This window comes from Chrysochloris asiatica, unplaced genomic scaffold (assembly GCF_000296735.1).
Source record: "Chrysochloris asiatica unplaced genomic scaffold, ChrAsi1.0 scaffold00066, whole genome shotgun sequence".
Classification (NCBI taxonomy): domain Eukaryota; kingdom Metazoa; phylum Chordata; class Mammalia; order Afrosoricida; family Chrysochloridae; genus Chrysochloris; species Chrysochloris asiatica.
Genome location: NW_006408584.1, coordinates 15,486,056 through 15,508,750, shown reverse-complemented (window position 1 = coordinate 15,508,750; position 22,695 = coordinate 15,486,056). Strand labels below are relative to the sequence as shown.

General features: G+C 34.1%; 1 protein-coding gene across 1 annotated transcript in view; it reads left to right on the top strand.

Annotated features, from left to right (window-relative positions):
• Positions 1-22,695, top strand: part of TLL1 (tolloid-like 1) — a 390,737-nt gene that overhangs the window by 291,106 nt on the left and 76,936 nt on the right. Inside the window, exons 15-16 of the mRNA XM_006864538.1 lie at positions 4,469-4,629; positions 10,493-10,673. Coding sequence (XP_006864600.1) covers positions 4,469-4,629; positions 10,493-10,673 — 342 coding nt within the window. The remainder of the gene's footprint in view (positions 1-4,468; positions 4,630-10,492; positions 10,674-22,695) is intronic.

The window sequence follows — 22,695 nt, the reverse complement described above, 5'->3', positions numbered from 1 at the left end:
AGGGGATGTACAAAAACACTCAGGAATAATCATTTAAACAACCAAAGGGCACATTCTGCATGCCTGCCTCCTGGCTATCAGCACACAGCCTTTCTCTTGCCATGAGTCTAGAGTCCTCAGCTGCTCCCTCTCTCCATGTCATCATCTCTGCCTCCATCTCTCGTGTCACTGCTTCTCTGGATAGGGTCCCACATTCCGCTTGTGCTCTTCTCTCTTGATGGTCCTAGGGTCCTGAATTGTAAGATTAACTACTCCCCCCTTTTTGTTACAAAACTTTTTGGTATACTTTCACTGGAACAGAACAAGAGCTACTAAATTATTTAAAATTAGGAAAGGTGTGTGCCAGGGTTGTATTATTTCAACATACTTATTCAATCTGTAAGGCCCAGGATTGGGCAGTGTTTCATTCTGCTGTGCATAAGGTCTTTATGAGTCCGTACTGACTCAATGGCACCTAACAACAACAACAATTCAATCTCTATGCTGAGTTAATAACCCGAGAAGCTAGAGTGTATGAAGAAGGATGTGGCTTCAGGATTGGAGGAAGACACATTAACAATCTGTGAATGTAGAGGACACAAGATTGCTTGCTGGAAGTGAAGAGCCCTTAGAATACTTGCTGATGGCAATTGCAGTCTTTAGTATGGATTGCACCTCAATGTAAAGAAAACAAAAATCTTCACAACTGGACCAATAAATAACATCATGGTAAACAGAGAAAAGATTGAAAATGTCAAAAACTATTTTGCTTGAATCCACAATCCATAATTATGGAAGCAAAAATTCAAGCGATGTATTGCATTAGGCAAATGTGCTACAAAAGGCCTTTTGAAAGTATTAAAGAACAGGGATGATAATTTGAGGCTTAAGGGGCATGTTATTTTCACTCGCCACATGTACATATGTAAGTTGGACAATGAATAAGGAAATACAGAGAAGATTCGATACATTTGAATGATGGTGTAGCTCAAGAATATTGAAAGTACCATGGACTGCCAGAATAATAAACAAACAAATCTGTCTTTGAAGATGTATAACCAGAATGCTCTTTAGAAGCAAGGATGGTGAAATTTTTCTGTCTTTGGTACTTTATACATGTTCCCAAGGGGGATCAGTATCTGAAAAGGACATGATGCTTGGTTAATGTTGTTGTTGTTGTTAAGTGCTGTCGAATCGGTTCCGACCCATAGTGACCCTGAACAGGGTTTCTGAGGCTGTAAATCTTTACAGAAGCAGAAAGCCTCATCTTTCTCCCGCAGAGCAGCTGATAGTTTCGAAATGCTTACCTTGCAGTTCACAGCCCGATTCGTAACTACTACACTACCAGAGCACCTTTGGTTAAGTGTTGGGGCAGCAAAAAAGAGGAAGACCCCAATGAGATGGGCTGACACAGTGGCAGCAACAATGGGCTCCAACATAACAACAATCATTTGTGAGGATGCCAGAGGACCAGGCAGTGTTTCATTCTGTTCTGCATAGGGTCCTTCTGAGTTGGAAATGACAGGAGGGCACCTAGCCACAGTAACCATATGTGGTGCTAAAGATCTCTGATGGTGTTGTAATATAAGCACTGAACTGCTAGCCACAAGGTCTGGAGTTCAAATTTACAAGTTATTCTGCAGAAGAAATATGAAATTATTTGCTCCTTTAAAGATTTATCATCTTGAAAACCCTATAAAGGGTCTCTGTAAGTCCAAACCATCTTTTATTGTTTTGCTTTGCTTTTTATATGTGGTGGTAAATGGGTTTAGTGTTGGGCTGCTACTGAAAGGTGGGCAGTTCAAACCCACCAGCCACTCCAAGAGAGAGCGGCAATGTACTTCTGTACATATATGGTGGTGGTAGTGGTTCCGACTCACAGTGACCCTGTACAGGGTTTCTGAGGCTGTAAACCTTTACAGGAACAGAAAGCCTCATCTTTCTCTCATGGAACAGTTGGTAGTTTCCAACCACTGACTTTGAGGTTCACAGCCTGATTTGTAACCCTATGGAACAGTTATATTGTCTCTTACAGGGTCCCTATGAATTGGAATCCTCTGTACAGCAATAGGTTTAAATTTGGGGGGTTATATCTATTTCTATCTCTTTTGGAATCTAGTTCTCTACTTACATTCGCCATCTGTTTTTATATCATCCCAGTTTATGACTCATCTTTATTTAAGTGAATGGAAATGAATTTCAATCATCTTTTATTTCTAGTGTCTAGCATGGTCAGAGAAAAAGCAGTTGTTACCTATATATTGTATTAATAAAGTCACTAAACAAAGGTGTTTTGTCATGTTTAGCTGTATTTCCTGTTTACATTATGAGACTTTATCACACTATTTTGCTACTATGCCCTATAATCTCTTCCTTCAGAATTTAATGTTGGCTTTTTTTCCCATTTTCCCTGCATTTACCCTAATATCAGCTTATGTCTAAAATGATGAAGTAAACAAAATAACTTATCTTCATGTGCCCAGCCTATTCCTCCCTATTCTTCTCCTAAAATTTTTGTTAAATTCATCTTTATAGAACTTGTAACAATTTAAACTATTTATAATTTTGTATATACTAATTTATCCCTTGTTAAAAAGAAAACTCCTTGAAAATTAGCAGCATGTTCTCTGCTGTCTATAGAATAGACCACAATAGACAGCAAAAGTGGGGAAAGTATTTGATTAGACACACCAATTGATGACATACTTTTATAAACAATAATTCCCTGTTTCTTCTTAAAAGTAGAATTTCTTTGCTTCAGTTTCAAAAGTCCTATTAAACTACCAATTCCCCCATGCTAGAGTAAAATAATTATGAAAAAATTAAGTATTTTTTAAAGTAAAGAACATTGTATGCTACACAATTACTAGATTGATATTATTGTTGTTGTTGTTAAGTGCTGTTGAATTGGTTTTGACCCATAGTGACCCTGTATAGGGTTTCCAAGGAGCAGCTGGTGAGCTTGAACCCTGACCTTGCAATTCAAACCAACTTGGCAGCCCAGCTGTGATATGCAGATGACAAGATTGATTGCTGAAAGTGAAGAGCATTTAGCATACTTGCTGATGACAATTGCAGTCTTTAGTATGGATTGTACCTCAGGGTAAAGAAAACAAAAATCACAGCATCACACCAGGCCATTATGTCTATATGACATCTAGAAACAATTATTTTTACTGCATTTTAATTTTCCCCAAAATTTAAGTACAAAAGTGTTTTTATATGTTTATAAATAGATTATATCATGTATATGAACACATAATATTCATATAATTATACAAATAAAATAAAAATCCCAGCTACTTTAGGTAACTGACTCCCATAAATCCACTGCTATTGACTGGGTTCTGACTCACAGAGACCCTGTACAATGTTTCCAAAGCTGTAAAAAGAGCAGAAAGCCTCAACTTTCTCCTGAAGAGTAGCTGGTGGGTTTAAACTGACAGCCATGCAGTTAATAGTCCAGTGCTTATCCTACTTCCTAGGAATTTTTAATTGAAAATGGTTTAACATTATTTTTGCTTTATTGGTTTTGGGTTCTCTTATTTGCTAACTTCACCATTAATTAACATCACCTGTAAGAATGGACTCGCCTACACTAAATAACAACAACTATATAAGAATGGAACCACAATAGTACCTCTTTAGGTAGATTATATTGAAAAGGAAGGAAAAATCAAACTAGTTGTTTGAGTGTACTTTTGAAATAGCAAATATGTTATATTTTCATAGTGTATATCACCTGCTAGCTCAGTCCTGGTGTGGCATTGTGGGTTAATGCACTCAAATGCAAAGTTGGTTTGAATGACAAGGTCAGCAATTCAAGCTCACCAGCCACTCCTCAGAAACTCTATACAAGTCACTATGAGTCAGAACTGACTAGATGGCATTTAACAACAACAACAATACAGTCTGATATGGTAAACATAAAATCAATTAGTTATTTACTTAATTCTTTACTTAAAGACAATCAAGCCTTTATTACCTGAACTGTTGTTAAGTGCTAAGTGTTGAGTCTGTTCTGACCCATAGTGGCTGGTGAGTTTGAACCACCGACCTTGTGATTCAAATTGACCTTGCAGTCAAATGCTTATCCTACAGTGCCTCAACAGTACTTTCTGTATATATTTTCATTGATTTGTACAATAATCCTAAAGTGTAGCTGTTATATAGCCATTAAAATATAAAACGAGGCCCAATTTTTTTTTGTCTGACTTTAAAATAATCTAAAAATGTATAGTCTAGCCATAATATGCTTGTTAGAAAACCTACACACTAGTAAACCTTTATAAATTAAATGATTAAAAGAGTTGAGCTAAAGGAAAAGGAACTATGTAACAAAACCCAGAGATTGCATCTTCTTTCTACCATTGCAATTCCAGAAGCTGGTTTTAATTTAATGCTGAGCTGTTTGGAAATCAAAGGAAGTGTACTAAATAGGTGTGATTGTATTAATAATGGAACACTTTTTCCTTTCCTTTTCTTTTAGCGGCTTGTGGAGGACTTCTTACCAAACTTAATGGCACCATAACCACCCCAGGCTGGCCTAAGGAGTACCCTCCTAATAAAAACTGTGTATGGCAAGTCGTTGCCCCAACCCAGTACAGGATTTCCATGAAGTTTGAGTCTTTTGAATTGGAAGGCAATGAAGTAAGTGATCAATGAATGTAATTTTCCCTGTGGCATCTTGGTAATTCCAGAGGCAAACGAAAAACAAACAAAAGTGAATGCATTTTAGTATTGTAATAATATAGGGTACTATATTCTTTTTTCTGTCTTCTTTTTATATCTGTAACTGTTTATGATATTTTGTTGAGATTGGGTAATATTTTGAACTGTTTCTGGGAGCCGGGAAATATCCCAGAAGGAGTTTTTATCACTGTGTTTAATATACACCATTTCTTGATTTATTAAAGAAGTGTGAAATATTTAGGGTGATCTTCATGTCACATGAGCTTTCATAGGAAAAATAAACCAAAATGCGCCGGTTGAGTCATAGCAAAAAATATCCATGTAGATAAATCTGGTGTATTTTACTTAATGGAAATGGTATATTTTCATTATATAAGTAGTTCATTATTATGAATCTGTTTATGGTTCATAAAAAAGAAAGATTGATTTGCTTTACTTCAAGAATAATGCATTTACATGTAACAATCCTTCATGAAATATTACAGTTTTCTGTCAGGTGACTACTTTTAAACAAGTGAAATCATTTCTTTGAAAATGTCTATGTGCTAGTGCACACATACCTCGTTGAAATGGAATGCCAACTCTAGAAATATGAATACTTGGGAATATGTCCTTTGTGTGGTCAAGATTGGTTTAATTCCAGAAAAAAGGTTACAAGGATTTGTTTTGTTGAAGCTTTTCTTCTTCTTTTCTTTATTCAAATTCCTCTTCTATCCTTTCTTCCAGAAATTTATTTTTCTAGATTTTTTTTTCTAAATTTTTATTGTGACTTGAGTGAAAGTTTACAGGCAAATTATCAGTTTTACATTTAATAAATCATATTTTGTTTCATTGCAATGATTATAATCCCCTCTATGTGCCATCAGTCAACAGTATTTACCTCTCTTCCCTTTTTTTTTTTTTAAATGTACACATACAAAACAGAAAATACATATTCGTTTAAATGTCCAAAGGGCACACTTTGCAAGCCAGCCTCCTTGTGCACAGGCACACAGCCTTTCCCAGTCCATGGGCCTAGAGTCCTCAGCTGCTCTATCTCTCTTTGCCATTGCTTCTGCCACTGTCTCTGCTGTTGTTGCTTTCATGGTTAGGATTCCATTGCTCCACTCATGTTCTTCCCTCTATTTTTTTTTTTAAGCTTTTATTATAAATTGAGTGTTTACAGGGAAGATCATCAGTTTTGCACTCAACCAGCCATATTTTGTTTCATTGTAATAATTACAATCCCTTCGATGTACTAAAGAGTCCTCAGCAGCTCTTTCTCTCTTTGACATCATCACCTCTGCTTCCATCTCTGTTATCGTTGCTTCCCTGGTTAGGAACCCAGGATCTGCTCATGATCTTCCCTCTTGATTGACGCTATATGGTCCTGTGTTCCTGGAATGAAAGATTAACTTCTCCTCCCTTTTAGTTTCACATCTTTTACCATTATCTCTGCTTATCCATCAGACCTCTGAGATAGGAGTGCTCTCTTAGCTGTCTATTCTCTCCCACCACCTCTATTTTTATTTTGAAATTAAAATTATTCAAAACTCTCAAATATGATTTGTTGTTGTTGTTAAGTGCCATGGAGTAGGTTCTAGCTCATAGCTACCCTGTAGGGTTTCTGAGGAGCAGCTGGTGGGTTTGAACTGCTGACCTTGTGGTTAGCAGTCCTGTGCTGATCCTATAGCACCCCATCAATTAACGCAAAATTATGTAATCTTTGGTGCTTTGCTGTATTTTTTGAAAACTTGCACAAAAGTGAGAGAACAGAAATAAATCTGTGTCCCGAGGGAAATATTGTTGGTAATGTTTGTAGATTATGTACTATAACTTCATCCTCATTTATTTACCTTTCATTCTTTTTTACCTTCTATTTTAATTACTTTCATTTCTTATTTTGTTTCTGCCTTTGGTAGCCAAATCATCTAGGTTTTTGTGTTTCCTTAAAGTAAATTAGAGTGGGAAATTTGACAAATTTATCTCATAGAATGTAGAATCTTTGAGCTAAGTGGGATTTTTTAAATCATCTTGATATTGTGTGTAAGTTTTATGACAGAAAACTTGATGTGGCTAAAGCTTTGAATCTTTTATCCACATAAAATGCAATTTTCTGTTTAGTAATTATTTCTACTAGGAGGAAAGGTTAAAATGAAGAAGATAATTTGCACATTACTTTTGAGAAAAACTTCCTAAGAGTTTTACTTTTTGGAAACGAAAATTTTCTGTCCGAGTCTATGATTTGATATGAGCTTTGTGTTGAATGATATATACTTGCCCAGTTTTCCCTGAAGTTATTAGTTTTGGCAGGAATGACATTTTGATTCATTCATTGATAGATGTTCTTAAGAAGGCTAGAAGTTTGTGTTCAGGAAGGAGAATAGGTGGATTTGCATCTAGAGAGAGTTATGTTCTGAATGAATTATTCTCATAGTAGTAGTCCTCACAGAAAACCCTTTATAAAATATGTAACATATTCACAATTTTTTTCAGTTGTAGTTGTGTTACTATGTTTTGGTGTTATAGAATTTAGTGTATTTTCATAGTTTGATGTCTTGGTGGTGGTGGTGATTGTGTGCTGTTTGTCGAGTTGGTTATGACTCATAGCGACCCTGTATGGGATTTCCAAGGCTGCAAATCATTACTAGAGCAGAAATCTTCATCTTTCTCCCAAAGAAATGCTAGTAGATTCAAACAGCTGTCCTAACAGTTTGCAGCCCAATTCATAACCTATTACACTACCAGGATTCCTTGTTGCTATAAGTGGTCTTAAGCCACTATTTCTACTAGGATCCTTTACATTATTTTAAACTTCAAATGATGCAAATTAAATTAAATACAAATACAGAATAATAATATCATTTGTGTGCTGATATTTTGGATTCTGGACAAGCACAGATGGGATGCTCCTGACTATTCGAATGCCAAGAAGGTCTTAATGGATATCGCTTGCATTTGTTAGTAGCTAAGCTTTAACTTTTGTATATCTGAATGAATTAGAAAAATTATACCCCACCACATCTATCTATCTATCTATCTATCTGTCTATCTATCTATCTATCTATCTATCTATCTATCTATCTATCTATCTATCTATCTAATTTCTAAGCAAATTGTACCAAATACTTTTTTAAAATCTTGATTTTGAGGATATGATTTACTGAACAAACTCACTCACTGATATAGCCTTTGTGTTTCATTCTAAATCTCATTTTTTAACCTGAACCAATTCTATTTTTCATTATGATCGTATATTATTTTCTTCTGTCATGTGTCTTAAAACAAGTGCTTCCTAAATAGAGAAATCTGAAAAGCCTTTCTACTGTGGAAACAAAATAATCAAAAGCATAAATTAGGTTAACTGCATCATTTTCCTCAGGTAAATGATTGCAAGGTTTATTTTTTCCATGAACAGAGTGTGCTTAAGTAGATAAATGAATCAAAATTAGCTTATGGAAAAGTTAAAAATGTAGTTTTCTGAAAGATATTTATTTTCCACAGAGCAAACCATTCAATACAGTTTAAATAAATACTTCACTGTTGTTATCATTGAATGCTATTGAGTCAGTCCTGACTCACAGCGACCCTGTATAAGGTTTCCAAGGAGTGACTGATGGGTTTGAACCACTAACCTTGTTGTTAGCAAACAGTTCAGTGCTTATCCTGTAGCACCACATCAGGACTCCTAAATAAATGTAGATGATTTAAGAACTGACAATTGACAAAAAGCTGACGTCACTACCTTAGATAATTTATCTAGTATTTTGTGTAGAACATTCATTCTTAAGGCAGGATAGTCTACATCTATTTATAATGACTTGAGTCTTACATCTAAGGATTAAACTGGGAGTAGACTTGAACAGGCAGATTTCTTGACAGTAAGTACTTATCTGTGGTGAGGATTTCATTCTTAGTGTATGTAATGTAAGACACATACTCTGAGAAAATATAAAAAGATGAATTTTAAGCACACAAATATGGGTTTTTCAACAAGAGATCAGTGAGATTAGATGAAACTACTCCTATAACAAATGAACAAACTCTGATATGTTCTTTCTGAAGGAGTTCATTGCAAATATGAAATAGCAAAGAGTTCACATATTTTTAGTGAGTTACTTTATACTCTGGCTTTCAAGATGGAGTATAGAAGGCAGCCTGAAGAGTTAAAGCAGTTTATTGTCAATTCACACTGCTATATAGTTGCTTAAAATAAAATTCCTTAGCAAGAACTTGACTTACATAATGCTTAGTTAAGGTTTAAACTGTTAAATTCTATTGATAACCAAAATGAAAGACAACTTAGCTTTGGGGCACTCTTCAGTGTTATGTTAAAGTCCTTTCTAAATAAAAATTGCAATTATAACAAAGTAAATAGAAAAATTGTTTCATTTTCCCTAATATATTTTACTTATTTATCACCTAATTAATATCACCAAAAAAAAAACCCATTAATTAGAGTTGACATGTTGTAAAATACAGATCAAGCCTCAAGGGTCAATCAAATGCTTTGTTAAACTTGCTAATTACATACTTAAGTAATAAAGTTATTCATGCAAGATGTGTTCTTTAACATGTCCTCTTTAGGAAATCTAAAAAATGTGATATGGAAACAAGTACTGGTGGTCATAAAATTGTTTAGGAATACTGAGATTCGATTAGTTTCTTCATTTTGGTGCTGTTGGTACATTACATATAAGTCAGAATGAGTCTATATCAATTTGATATAAACTCAACTCATTGCACTAAATACAGAATGTATTTGTTTGCATTCAGCAATCCTACAGAATAACTTCACATTACCTACCAATTGAAATAAGATCAGTCTTTTTAATAAATTTGAAAGACGAATGATGTTTTTTATAATCTACCTGATGCCTGCCTTTCACTTTGAAAGTTACTAATGGTGCCTTTCTGTGTTGAATAAGTGTCTGTGAGAGAAAGCACTGGTCTATGGGACACTTCAGTGTTGCCAATCATTGCCTTTTCATACATGAAAAATTTAATTTTTGATAAAATACATAAGCATTTTTGGAATTCAGTTTTTGTTTTTTTCTCTACAATGGAGAGAATTGTTGCACTGTTTAAAGTTGTTTCATGGACTAAATGTACTAATTTTATGTAATTATTGTAAGCATTAATTAAAACAGTACCTTAAGAGTATTTTCACAGTCCTAGTGTGACATTGTAGGATAGATAAGCATTGGACTGCTAACCGCAAGGTTGGCAGCTCAGACCCACCAGCCACTCCACAGAAACCCTTTACAGGGTCTTATGAGTTGGAATTGACTCAATGGCACTTGACAACAGCAACAGTAAAAATGTACAAATTAAAAAGAAGAAAACAGAAAGTAACTGTTGTTTTCCTGTGACAATCAGCACCATCACCTCAACAAATACGTATCTCTGTTTGTTATAGCTTTGTATTTTTTAAGAAAAATACATGATATCAATACATGCAAAAAAGTTTGCATTTGCATACACACCTCTTAGAGATGTTATTGTTGAGTGCCATGGAGTCTGTTCTGACTCTTAGTGACCCTGTATAAAGTTTCTGAAGAGTGGCTGGTGGGTTTAAATCACCAACCTTGTGGTTCGCAGTCCAGTGCTTATCCTACAGTGCCACACCAAGGACCCTACTCTTAGAGGTAGTCAGAGAAAAATTTTTCTCTAGTTTGTTTTTCATGTTTCTGCCTCTTAATGATTTTATTGTTGTTGTTACCTGTCAAATCCTGTTTGATAACCACAGACGAAGGAAAAAACATGATTCCTTCGGTGAAAATAAATGTCGATCATCTAGCATTCTCAAAACTGATGATTATAATAACCATTTCTTTTATAGGTTTGCAAATATGATTATGTAGAGATCTGGAGTGGCCTTTCCTCCGAATCTAAATTACATGGCAAATTCTGTGGTGCTGAAGTGCCTGAAGTGATCACATCCCACTTCAATAACATGAGAATTGAATTCAAATCCGATAACACTGTATCCAAGAAGGGCTTCAAAGCACATTTCTTCTCAGGTATGAATATTCACATGTTTATGTGTATATTGAGGGCTTGGATGTTCAGTGGCAAGATTCTCCCTTTCCATTCTGGAGAACTGGGTTTGGTTTCAAGCCAGTGCATCTCAAACTTATACCCCATCCATGTGTTAGTAGAGGCTTATGAACAGCAATGATGCTGATGATGTTTCAGTGGAGCTGCTAGATCAAAGCAGTCTAAACAGAAAAGCTTGGCAATCTATTTCTAAAAATTAGACAATGAAAATCTTGTTGTTCCCAAAGGTCCAATTATGTTTTCTATGGGGTTCCCATGTGTCAGGGACTGACTTGGTAGCAGCTAACAACAACATTGTGTATTACAGATCATCAAGGCAGATTGGTTCAAATTGTATTTTATCTATCCTTTATAGTTTTTTGTAAATGAAATTTGGAGGAACATCGAGTGCTTGCCATTCTTCCTTAGGTTTACCATTTCATTACCTAAAGTGAGAATGTTACTGATAGGAGCTCTGATGAAAAGTAGTTCCCAAACACCTAGATGTTGTATGAAAGATAATCAATTGTTATAATCCCTGATGACTCAAACAACCCAAAAATCTTTACAATCATGTTTTTGTACTGTAACTCCACGCTTTACAAGTGAACAGGAGATGATGTCAGACATCCAAAGCATACTAGATATTTCAAAATAATTTATCTTTTCTTTAGGGCTGTTTGTTCTCATTTTAGCAACATAACATTCATTCTTACTATTATTTATCAACATACTTACTATCAATGTATTTTCATTCTAATCATTAGGCTGACATTAAAATCAAATCATGCCACCTTATCACTATAGAAATGATTATTGTAAAACTCCCATAAACAGAGAAATTTTCATATTATTACAAATAATATATTATCAGCTATATTTAATGGTTGATCCTTGTGTGTTTAGAATTTTAAATAGTTAAACCTACTAAAGTAAAATTTCCCTTTCAAAGAGTTGAAATTTGATAAAAAAAAAAAAAGTTCTAAAAATATTTAAGAAAACAAAGGGAAGCAGCACTGAATTATCATAGTTTTCCTTGTTAGAATAACTGCTTTATAAATTTATCAGTCTGAAGCTTCAAAAGTAGGTAAAATGGAAATAACTTGAGTGGAGTAATCTATTCTATCTTTCAACATGGCAAGCAATTTAAAGCAACTAAATTCCAATTATGCTTTAATATTAAGTAATTTGGATTGAATTGATTCAAAACCCATTTATTCTAGCTTCCATATGTTTAAAATTAATGAGATTTACAATGTCTGGGTTCTGTTTGGGGTTTTCAGTGTAATTGAAGTTAATGCTTCACAAGTTCCTTCGAAATCCAAGTCACACACAAAAGTGCATTCAAAATAAATGGAACTCAGCACTCTTGTTCTCTTCTCCTCCTTTCACCCATATTTCAGCCAATTTAATTACCATTTTCAAGTTCTTCTTAGGTATTCATTTCAGATTTAAGTATTCATATAAGAGTTTTAATGAAAAAATGTTTTTCTTAGATTTCATTGTTTATACATATTACACATTTTAGGTGAACCAATGCTGATATGGAGATAGCACTGCTTATCTTGTTGTTGTTAAGTGCCATTGGAGTCAACCCCAACTCATAACGACCCTGTATAGGGTTTCTAAGCAGCAGCCGTTGGGTTTGAACCATGGCTTTGTGTTTTGCAGTCCAGTGCAGATCCTACAGCACTATACCAGAATTACCTAAGTATTTATTTAAAATTCAAATTATAAAGTGAGTAAATTGAATCATAACAATATAATGTTCAGAATTAAACAATTTAAACTAAATTTTAGCTATTATTGTTGTTAAGTGCTGTCAAGTCTGTTCCAACTCATTGTGACCCTGTATACGATTTTAGTGATCAGCTGGTGAGTTTGAACTGCCAACTTTTTGGTTAGCAGTCAGTGCTTATGCAACAGTGCCACATCAGCGCTCCAAATTTTATTTAGTAATTCTTAAAAACATTTTTTTTGAAGACTACATATGCTGCTTACAAAGTATGATTAAATTTAAAAGTACCCAAAACTTTTAAATTTATGTAACACTCTAAAAGTTGTCCCTTTGTGTCACAAATGGCTAAATGCTTAAATATTAGCTGAAATATTGGTAGTTTGAAGGGTCTCAGAAATATTTCAGAAGACAGACCTGGTGATCTGCTTTTGAATGATTAAAAAATAATAATAATAAGATACAAACATACTGACATTGTTTCAAGCTCTGACTCATTGTGACCCTAAAAAAACAGAATAGAACTGCCCATAAAATTTTCAAAACTGTAAATATTTACAGAAGCAGACTGACACATTTTTTTTCAAACAATAATTATTAAGTTCAAACTGCTGATGTTTTGGTCAACAGCTGAGCACTTAACCATGGAGCCACCAGAGGTCTTTTTGAAAAATTTTATCCTTGAAAATTCTATGGAGCACAGTTCTACTCTGGTCCATATAAGATTTCCATGAGTTGAAATCAGCTCCACACAAACTAACAACATACTCAAAATTCACTTTCCAGTATTTTTGGTTAGGAAAAACTTTTCAAATGATGCAGGTTCTTTTGTACCCTTGGAACTACACTGTTGCAATAAAAAGTATGTTTCTTTAATTTTTATAATGCATATATTAAAAGCATATATAGAAGATGGGGTCAAGCATATAAGAATATAAATCTTTATTCTTGTCTCTATATAGCTGTGCTTTGTGAAATTAACTGAGTGCTTTGGTGAATATTTGAGACCATAATAGCTAATTTACATATAAATCATATTCACTGATAGAGATCATCTTAAGAAATGGTCTCCTATTGTCTGTTTTCTATATTCACCATGCTTTTTAATATATATATATATAAATTGGATGACCAGACTTAATTATAAAAGCATCTAGCTTAGATTACTTGATGGAGTGTAGTTAGTTAAAGTAAGTAAACTGAAGAATTAAATTCAAGGGGGGTGGGTTATAACCCAATCTTTCATATTATAGTTGTGATTTCTGAGAACTTGTTATGTAGGTATGCATTGTTTATTTTAATAATAATAGCACATCTGTAACATTCTAATCAGTACATTCACTTTGCAGATGAAGAAGCTGAAGAGTTAAGTATATTGTTCAATTTCACAAAGTATTTATACACAATGTCTTGCTTCACAGACCATTTTCTTAATCATAAAAGCTTATCATGCCATTTGGAAATGGAGTTAATTATATGCTACAGTCATCATCTTTTAAGATCTGAAAACCAGATATATTTCACTTCTTTATTTAATTATTGTTTTGTAAAATCCAAGATGTAATTGTTGTTGTTAAGTTGTTGTTGTTATTCAGTGCTGTCCAGTAGTCATGGCAACACAGTTTAAAGTTTCCAAAGACTGACTGGTGGGTTTGAATTGTCAACATTGTGGTTAGCAGTCAAAATAGCTACCACTTGTTGTTGTTTTTGTTAAGTGCTGTCAAGTCATTTCCAACCCATAAGGACCTTAGATAGGGTATCCAAGGAGCAGCTGGTGTGCTTGAACTGCCAATCTTGTGTTTCAAACCAACTTTGCCGTCCAGAGCATTAACCCACTGTGCTACACCAGGACTCCATAGCTATCACTAAGTATAAATTATTTTGGCAAGTGATCAAGTTCATTATTAAAAATACTGTGGTTTTGGATGAGTAATTGGACCTATTTCAGATTTTATTTTCTAGGAACAGCTATGAGTGAAGATGATGTTTCTTTCCTCAGGAAAAGGGAAAATAAACACATGATTTTTATAATTAATAGCTGATGAATATTATCAAGCGATGACAACAAATAAAAATGAAATGGATAATTATGATTGTAATAATTAACAAGTTTCAATTTTATTAGACTTTATGTTTACATTGTAAATATTATCTGGAGATGGTTGTGGTTATGTGACCTTGAACAGTTTCTAGCTCACAGCAACCCTGTATAGGGTTTCTGAGGCTGTCAATCTTTACAAGAGCAGAAAGTCTCATCTTTCTTCCATGGAGCACCTGGTTAATTTGAACTGCCGACCTTGCAGTTAGCAGTCCAACTTGTAACTCACTTAAATACCAGAGCTCCTTAAATATTATCTTGGTGCTCTAAAATATTTTGAAATATAATAGCATACTGTCATATTAAAAGGCAAGTTATTTAGGATAACAATATTTATTAGAAAAGGAGCGCTGGTAACACTGTGAATTAGATGCTGCTAACTGTAAACTTGGCTACTTAAATCCACTAGCTGCTCTGGCGTAGAGAGATGAGGCTTTCTGCTGTCTTAAAGATTTATAGTCTCAGCAAGTCTCTATAGGGACACTGGGAGTTGGAAGCAACTTGATAGCAGTGAGTTTTATTTTGATTTAGTTTATGTTTATTAGAAAGTAAGTAGGTAAACCAAAGCGATACTATACATTACAGTAAAACTGAAAGAAACATTATGTTAATGTTTTTTTATTGGGGAGTGTTTGAAAAAATATGTAATTAGATTTATGATTAAAAATTCTTTAGAAAGAAATTTAACATAGGTGTCAAAAGTCATTGGAATGTTCTATTTGCATCAGAAGTCCTACTCTTGTGATTCTTTAATACATATGTAACTCAGAATACGCAAAAAAGATTTTCAGTGTAATGTGATAGTGACAGAAATTCTTTCACAATAAACAATAACAATGATAACAGGTGCAACAAATGTAAAATGATGAATAAGTTGTCCACTTTGTGGATTCTTGGCACTGTAAATATGGTTTAATGTTTCAGTAGTGTGAAATATTAATATGAGAGATAATCATGGAAATATAGGCACAGAATTACTTCTAAACTACATACTACATACAAAGCATGCAGGTAAAGAATACTAGAAGTGTTAGTATTAGAATAGATTTTATATTATGATTTTTCTCCAAATTTTCTTGAAGAGTTTTCCTCTGATTTCAATTTTAAAACAACTTTTTTTAAAAGTACATATATCTTTTTTATTACCCAAAAATATTTCTGAATTAAAAAAAAAATTATGATGAACTTTGATCTATTATAATAATTAATTTTAAAAAATAATCTTCTATGGTGACTAGTGTAATACGTAGTAGAATCTGATTCACAATGAAAGTTAGCAGATATGTTAAAGTGAATTCAACTAATTATCTTATTATAGACAAATATCTTACTATATGGTATGCTGTGTTAAATGGTCTGTTATAGTCAATGTTCTAACAATTTCAGAAATTGTTATGACTTTATATAAAGAGAAATATAACATGTTCAGCTATTTTTCACATTCTTTTCCTAAGAGCATTTACTAAGCAATTCAGTAATAATAAGAATTGATGTCTGATAATAAGGTATTAAGTATTATTTGGGAAGGAATACTACTTAAAGAATAACTACTAGCTTCCTTGTATTTAGTTAAGTGAGTATCATTCTGCAAAGGAAAAAAAAAACATAATAAAGCAAGGCAATGCATTTAAAATTTGTATGTGTACATACATAAAAAAATGAAATACTATAACATTGCTTTCAACATAGTTATATATATATATACATTGTTGTTGTTGTTAAGTGCCATTGAGTCCATTCCGACCCATAGTGACCCTGCACAGCATTTCCGAGGCTGTAAATCTTTACGGGAGCAGAAAGCCTCATCTTCTCCCGCGGAGCAGCTGGTAGTTTCAAACTGCTGACCTTGCAGTTCGCAGCCCAATTCCTAACCACTACGCTACCAGAGTGCCTATATACATACATATGTATATACATATATAATTAAATAGAGATTTTGCTTCTTTTTGTTGCAGAGTTCAAATTTTAAATACTTTATTGACTAAGTCAAGAAGTAATATTGGAAGGATGACTAAGAGTTTATAAGCAAAAGAACACATCAGTAGTTCCTATAGCTTCCAAGTTCATAAAATTAAGAAACTATTAAATATCAACTTTGATTAAAATCATACGAATAACTTATAAAATAGGTTATAGTTTAAAAAATTGGAATTTATTGTATTATGCAGCAAAAAAATTGCTACAAGTTTCTGTATAAAAATCAAAGTGTGACATACTGTGCTGATTCCAAGGTACATTTAAAAAGTAATATAATGAACTTATGTTAAAGCAAATAGAAGAATTAAGAATATCAAATTAAAGTGATTTGGACATTAAAAATAGAAGTTTTAAAGTAATTTGTAAATTGTTGTTGTTGTTGTTGTTATGTGCAGTAGAGTCGGTTCTGACTCATAGCAACCCTTTGCAGGGTTTCCGAGGCTGTGAATCTTTACGGGAGCAGAAAGCCTCATCTTTCTCCTGCGGAACAGCTGGTAGTTTCGAACTGCTGATCTTGAGGTTAGCAGTCTAATTCATAACCACTACATTACTAGTCCTGGTGTGGCACTGTATGATAACCACTGGACCACAAGGTTGACTTGAACCGCAAGGTCGGTGGTTCAAATTCACCAACCACTCCTTGGAAACCCTATACAGGGTCACTATGGTATAAAACTGACTTGATGGTACTTAACAACAATGTTTATATAGACATTTTCTAGAGGACATATAATCCAAAAATATATCAATTATTTTCTTGGACTGAAAAGCAATATTGACTTACTTTATATGATGGTAAAATCAAGCTTACTTCTATTCTATAATTGATTTATTATTGTTGCTGTTGATAATATACATAACCGAATATAACCAATTCAACAACTTCTACATTTTGTACAAGTCAGTGACGTTGGATACATTCTCAAGTTGTTAAATCATTCTCACCTTCATTTTCCTGGGGTGTTCCTTCCCCATTAATGTAAACTCACTGCCCTCTAAGGTTTCCCTTCAATCTTTCAGTCAAATTTGATCATAAATAGATAATTCTCAAAAGAATATATATCTCAAGCTGGCATTCTTTACTAGTTAAATTTACTTTTATCTGATGCTGTATCTGAATCTTTATATTAAAATCTATACATGTATACAAAATACAGCTTATTTATTTTAAGTGATGAGGTAAAGTTAGCTGTATTCTTCTCAGAACATTAAAAAGGTTGCCATTAAAGGAAAAGTTAGTAGGATTTTATGCATATAAATGAGCAATATTTGAGAAAGGCCATACTTTAAGACTTTTAGTTGGAAAGTTATTTATTTAGGAAAATTTAACAAATCTTTTTAATCAATGAGAGCAGATTATAAACATTCTACTTCTTTAGCCAGTCCTGTATCTGTGAAAAATCTCAAATATGGCTTTTGCAATAGTGAAAAGCTTATCTAATAATAGTCATCCTAGAGAAACGTTCAGTGGGAATGTAGTTTAACTATACTGATAGGCCCAGTTACTTTATAACAGCAGAAATGGAATAAAAGCCGTGTTTTCTGACTTCAATCTTTTTTGTATATTATAAGTGTAGGAGACAGTTAAAATGATTTGTGAGATAATCAAGTCATTTGAATTCTACTCTTACTGTATACTGATACTTTGTAAAAAGTGTTCCTCTTGTACATCATTGCTTTCATGAAGTGTTCATAACAGTTTTAACTATTAGTGTGGTTTATCACTCTTTTTAACATTTAAAACTTTCCTAAATAATTTTTTTGTTGTTGTTGCTTCCAAGTTTCCATTGTTAACTTTTTGTGAACTCCTGGTGTAGCACTGTAGGATAAGCACTGTACTGTGAACCACAAGTTTGGCAGTTCAAACCCACCTCAGAAACCCTATACAGGGTTTCTGGATCACAATCAATTCAGTGGCACTTAGCAACAGCAACCAAGTTAATCAGTCCATTTCTGAATGTATTATTTACTAGGTGGAGTTCTGGTATGGAACTATTGGATAAGCACTGGACTGGTTGATGATTCAATCCTACCAGGCACTCCTTGGAATACTAAACATGGTTGCTATGAGTTGGAACTGATTTGAAAGCACTAGCAACAAAACAATTGCCATTAGGTAATTAAGTATTCAAACATGTGTGTGTGTGTATGTGTAGGCTGATATGCATGTGACTGTATTTGCACACACAGAATGCATGTATTTGTTTAATTTACATCATAAGCATTTAGTATGAAGATACTTACTGTATTATATATGTTTTTCTTTTGGTGCATGGACCATTTACTTCTTTTTCCTACAGATAAGGAAGCTTTCTGCAAAGAGAAACTTTTTATTTTTGAGTCTTGCAAGAACTTGATACAGGTTACCACTTCAGTTCTTTCCAGTATGTATGACTTATAGACTGATGGCATCTGACTGTCTCAGTTGTATGCTGCAGGCCTCAGATGCCTCTTCCTTTTCCCCTAATAATGGACCTTTCCTTCATCTAACATGGAAAAATGGAAAGCAATATGTCCATTCAAATGAAAGGGATTAATTTCCATCTGAAAAAAATAAATGTTTTTGTTCCTATTCAACAAAACATTTGTTTTGATAACTAATTATTTTGTACCTACATTATGAAAATGCTAGGAAGTTTAAAATGAGCTATTATAAATTTACTTAAGACACACTATGAGAGATCCCTAAATACTGCGTTCTTCTTCCTTTTCTCTTTCTTTAGATTTTAGTTGTTCACAATATCTGCAGAACTTGGGTTGTAAGAGAGGAAAGGGAAAATGAAACATAAATCATGTAAGCTAAGAGTTTTTATCTCTAGTTTGATGAGCCTCTCAGAAATAAGAAACCCCAAATATATTTGTAGAATTCATGGATGGGATTGCTCTTTCTCATCAGCATGGATGATTCAACATTTCATTAATTTTTAATTAAAATAGTTATTTAACTTCTCCTCAAATCATATATTAAAAGAACCACTACTATAGACAGCTGTATCTACTACTCCATTGTTATTGTTATGTGCTGTGGAGTCGGTTCTGACTCATAGTGACCTTGTCAGGATTGCTGAGGCTGTAAATCTTTACGGGAGCAGAAAGCCTCATCTTTCTCTTGCGGAAAAGCTGGTAGTTTCGAACTGCTGACCATGAGATTAGCAGCCCAATGTGTAACCCGTACGCAGCATAGAAAGCTTCAAATATTAAGTTAAACATATACCTTTTTTCTCTGTGTCATGTCGAATATCTGGATAGTTAGTTTCCTGCATACCAATGATTTACTGAAATTTACTCTTTTCATATAACTACTTGTTATATGAAGACAAAGTTTTATATGCTAATTTTGTGAGGTGTGTTAACTTGCCTCTGCTGCTTTTGGTTATTATTCTTGTTAAACTAATTTTTAATTTTAGCAAAAATTTAGTTTAATCCATGAATTTTTTATGAAAATCAAAGACTACAGCCTTCCTTATGGATTGCACCTCAATGTAATGAAAGCAAACACACTGAAAATGAGACCAATAAATAGTATCATGATAAATGGAAAAAAGATTGAAGTTGCCAAAGACTGTATTTGCTGGATTAACACTCATGAAAACAGCAGTCAAGAAATCAAATGACGTACTGCATTAATCAAATCTGTTGCACAAGACCACTTTTAAGTTTTCAAGAGCAAAGATGTCAGTGTGAAGATTAAGGTGCTCTTGACCCAAGCCGTAGTGTTTTCAATAGCCTTATATGCATGTGAAAGTTGGACAGTGTATAAGGAAGACTGTAGAAGAGTCAATGCATTTGAATTATGTAGTTGGTAAAAAATATTGAAAATGCCATGTATTGAAAGAAGAGCAAACAAATATGTTTTGGAAGTGCAGCCAGAATACTCCTTAGAAGAGAGGATAGCAAAACTTTGTCTCTCATACCTCAGACATGTTAACAGGCGGGACCAGCTCCTGGAAAAGGATATCATGTTTTGTAAAGTGGACACTCAAAGAAAGAAGACCTCAAGAAGATGGGTTGCACAGTGGCAACAGCTATGGACTGAAATGTTATAACAATTGTGAGGATCATGCAGGATCAGGCAGTGTTTAATTCTGTTGTGCATAGGGTCACTGTGAGTCGGAACCAACTTGATGGCACCTAACAATATTCTAGCAGCCTGTTAATTGTTCATTTTCATGTGACATTGATTCAGTTGTTGTTGAATCAATTAGACAACATTAAGTGTAGGAATGAAGGCATAAGACACCAGTTAACTGATAAAGTAAAAATAAATACATATTTAAACAATAATAACCATATAAAATCCCTTCCACATTACCCTTTTTCTCTTCCTCGTCTTCATCATGTTTCCCTTTCCTCTTGTTATTTTTATTTTTAACAAAATATAAATATTAATGATTAGCTGTAAAGTTGTAAAATTAAAATTTTATTGATTTTACATAAGCACTGATCACAAGGTCAGAAGTTCAAGCTCACCAGTCACTCCTTGGAAACCCTATACAAGGTCACTATGAATCAGAACTGACTTGACAACACTTATCAACAGAAACAGTGGTTATCATTATCATGAATTAGATAATATTCTATAACACCTTAAAAATTAAATTAGAAATATAGCCGTTTTTGTTGTTTATAAGTACCTTCAAGTTGGTTCTGGCTCATTGCAACCCTGTATGTGCACCAGACTGCAAAGCCATTTGAACTGCAAGATCGGTGGTTTAGGTTCACAATCCACTCCTTGAAAACCCTATACAGGGTTGCTTTGGGTTAGAACTGACTCAGTGGCACTTAACAACAACAACATATAGGGTTTCCAAGGCTTTAAATATTCACAGGAGCATAACTCCTCATTTTTCTTCCAAGGAGAGGCGGTAGGTTTGAACCATGGACCTTATGGTTTGCAGTCTAGTGCTTATCATATGGAGCTACCTGACATGTTATTTCCACAAGAAAAAAGTTTAGATATTAGGAATTGTTATGTATTGGGCATTTTAAATTCTAAAAAGATTATGAATTTTAATCATCACTACTAAATTATTTTTTTATCTTTATTTTAATATATTTGTATTTCCCATGTAAACTAGTCTGTACAGGTATAGCATTTTATACAGACAATCCACATCCCCATAGAATTTGTCACTGGCAATCAATTGAAAATTAACCATGATGTTAACAAATAATGTACATTTCTATATCCTCTCATGTGGAAATATGTTTTCTGAAACTTTTTAGGTAAAGAGCCTCTCAAAAGTTACAATAGACTTCTGGTTTGGTGGTGGTAGAGCCGAGTCAGGTAGGACAGGCTCCATGGGGGAGGGGCTGAAAACCCAGAGACTTGGCTCTCACATAACTGCATCAGAGCTCTGGATCTAGCATAAGGGTCAGGATGTCAGTTTCCCGCAACCGCCAGTGGAAAAGTCACAGTATAGAGGAAAACATTGCGATTTAGAAACCGGTCAGTACACAGGACTCCCTTTGTAGTCATCCCACCCAGACAGAAGTGAGAGGGCAGGGCTATAGTCAGACCAGCACAGGGAACCTTCGCTAAAAGCAGCACAGTGACATTTGCAAAGGGACGTGTGGAAGGAGTCTACGTGTTTTTTGGGGTTTTTTTTTTTCCCCTTCTCTTCCCTGTTGTTTCTTCGTTGCCCAATCCAGACACATTCAGGTGGGTGGGTGCACACCACCAAAAAAACTCCAGCTTGAGAACACACCTTTCCCACGGCACAGAGAGAAAGAGCCCCATAAGTCCAAGGGCAAATTCTTTGGCTGCTTCTTTTGACTTCTGCCTATGGGTCCCAGCCCTAAAATTAACTTGTGCAGGATCATTAACCCCTGCCTATCCAACAAGAAAAAAAGCAGGCTTGGCCTGACAGACAAGCCATATAAACAATCTGTAAAACCACAACATAAAAATGCAACTATTTCAAGAATTATGCTTTGCATACATAGATACTTAACTGACCTTCAGAGACAAAAATAGTAAACAATCTTTCTCCTATTAACTTCTCAATATCTATCTGCACACCTCTATGGTGGTGACTAGAGGAGGGGCCTGAGTGAGCAGACACCCCCACCCACTGCTGGAGGCTTCTATGGTGCACACACACTGACTGTGTAGCAAGGTGACTGGACAGTCAGCCATAGTTTTATTTTTGTTTCAAAATGGAGGTTCTTGTCTCTGCTTTTATATTGTTTCTGC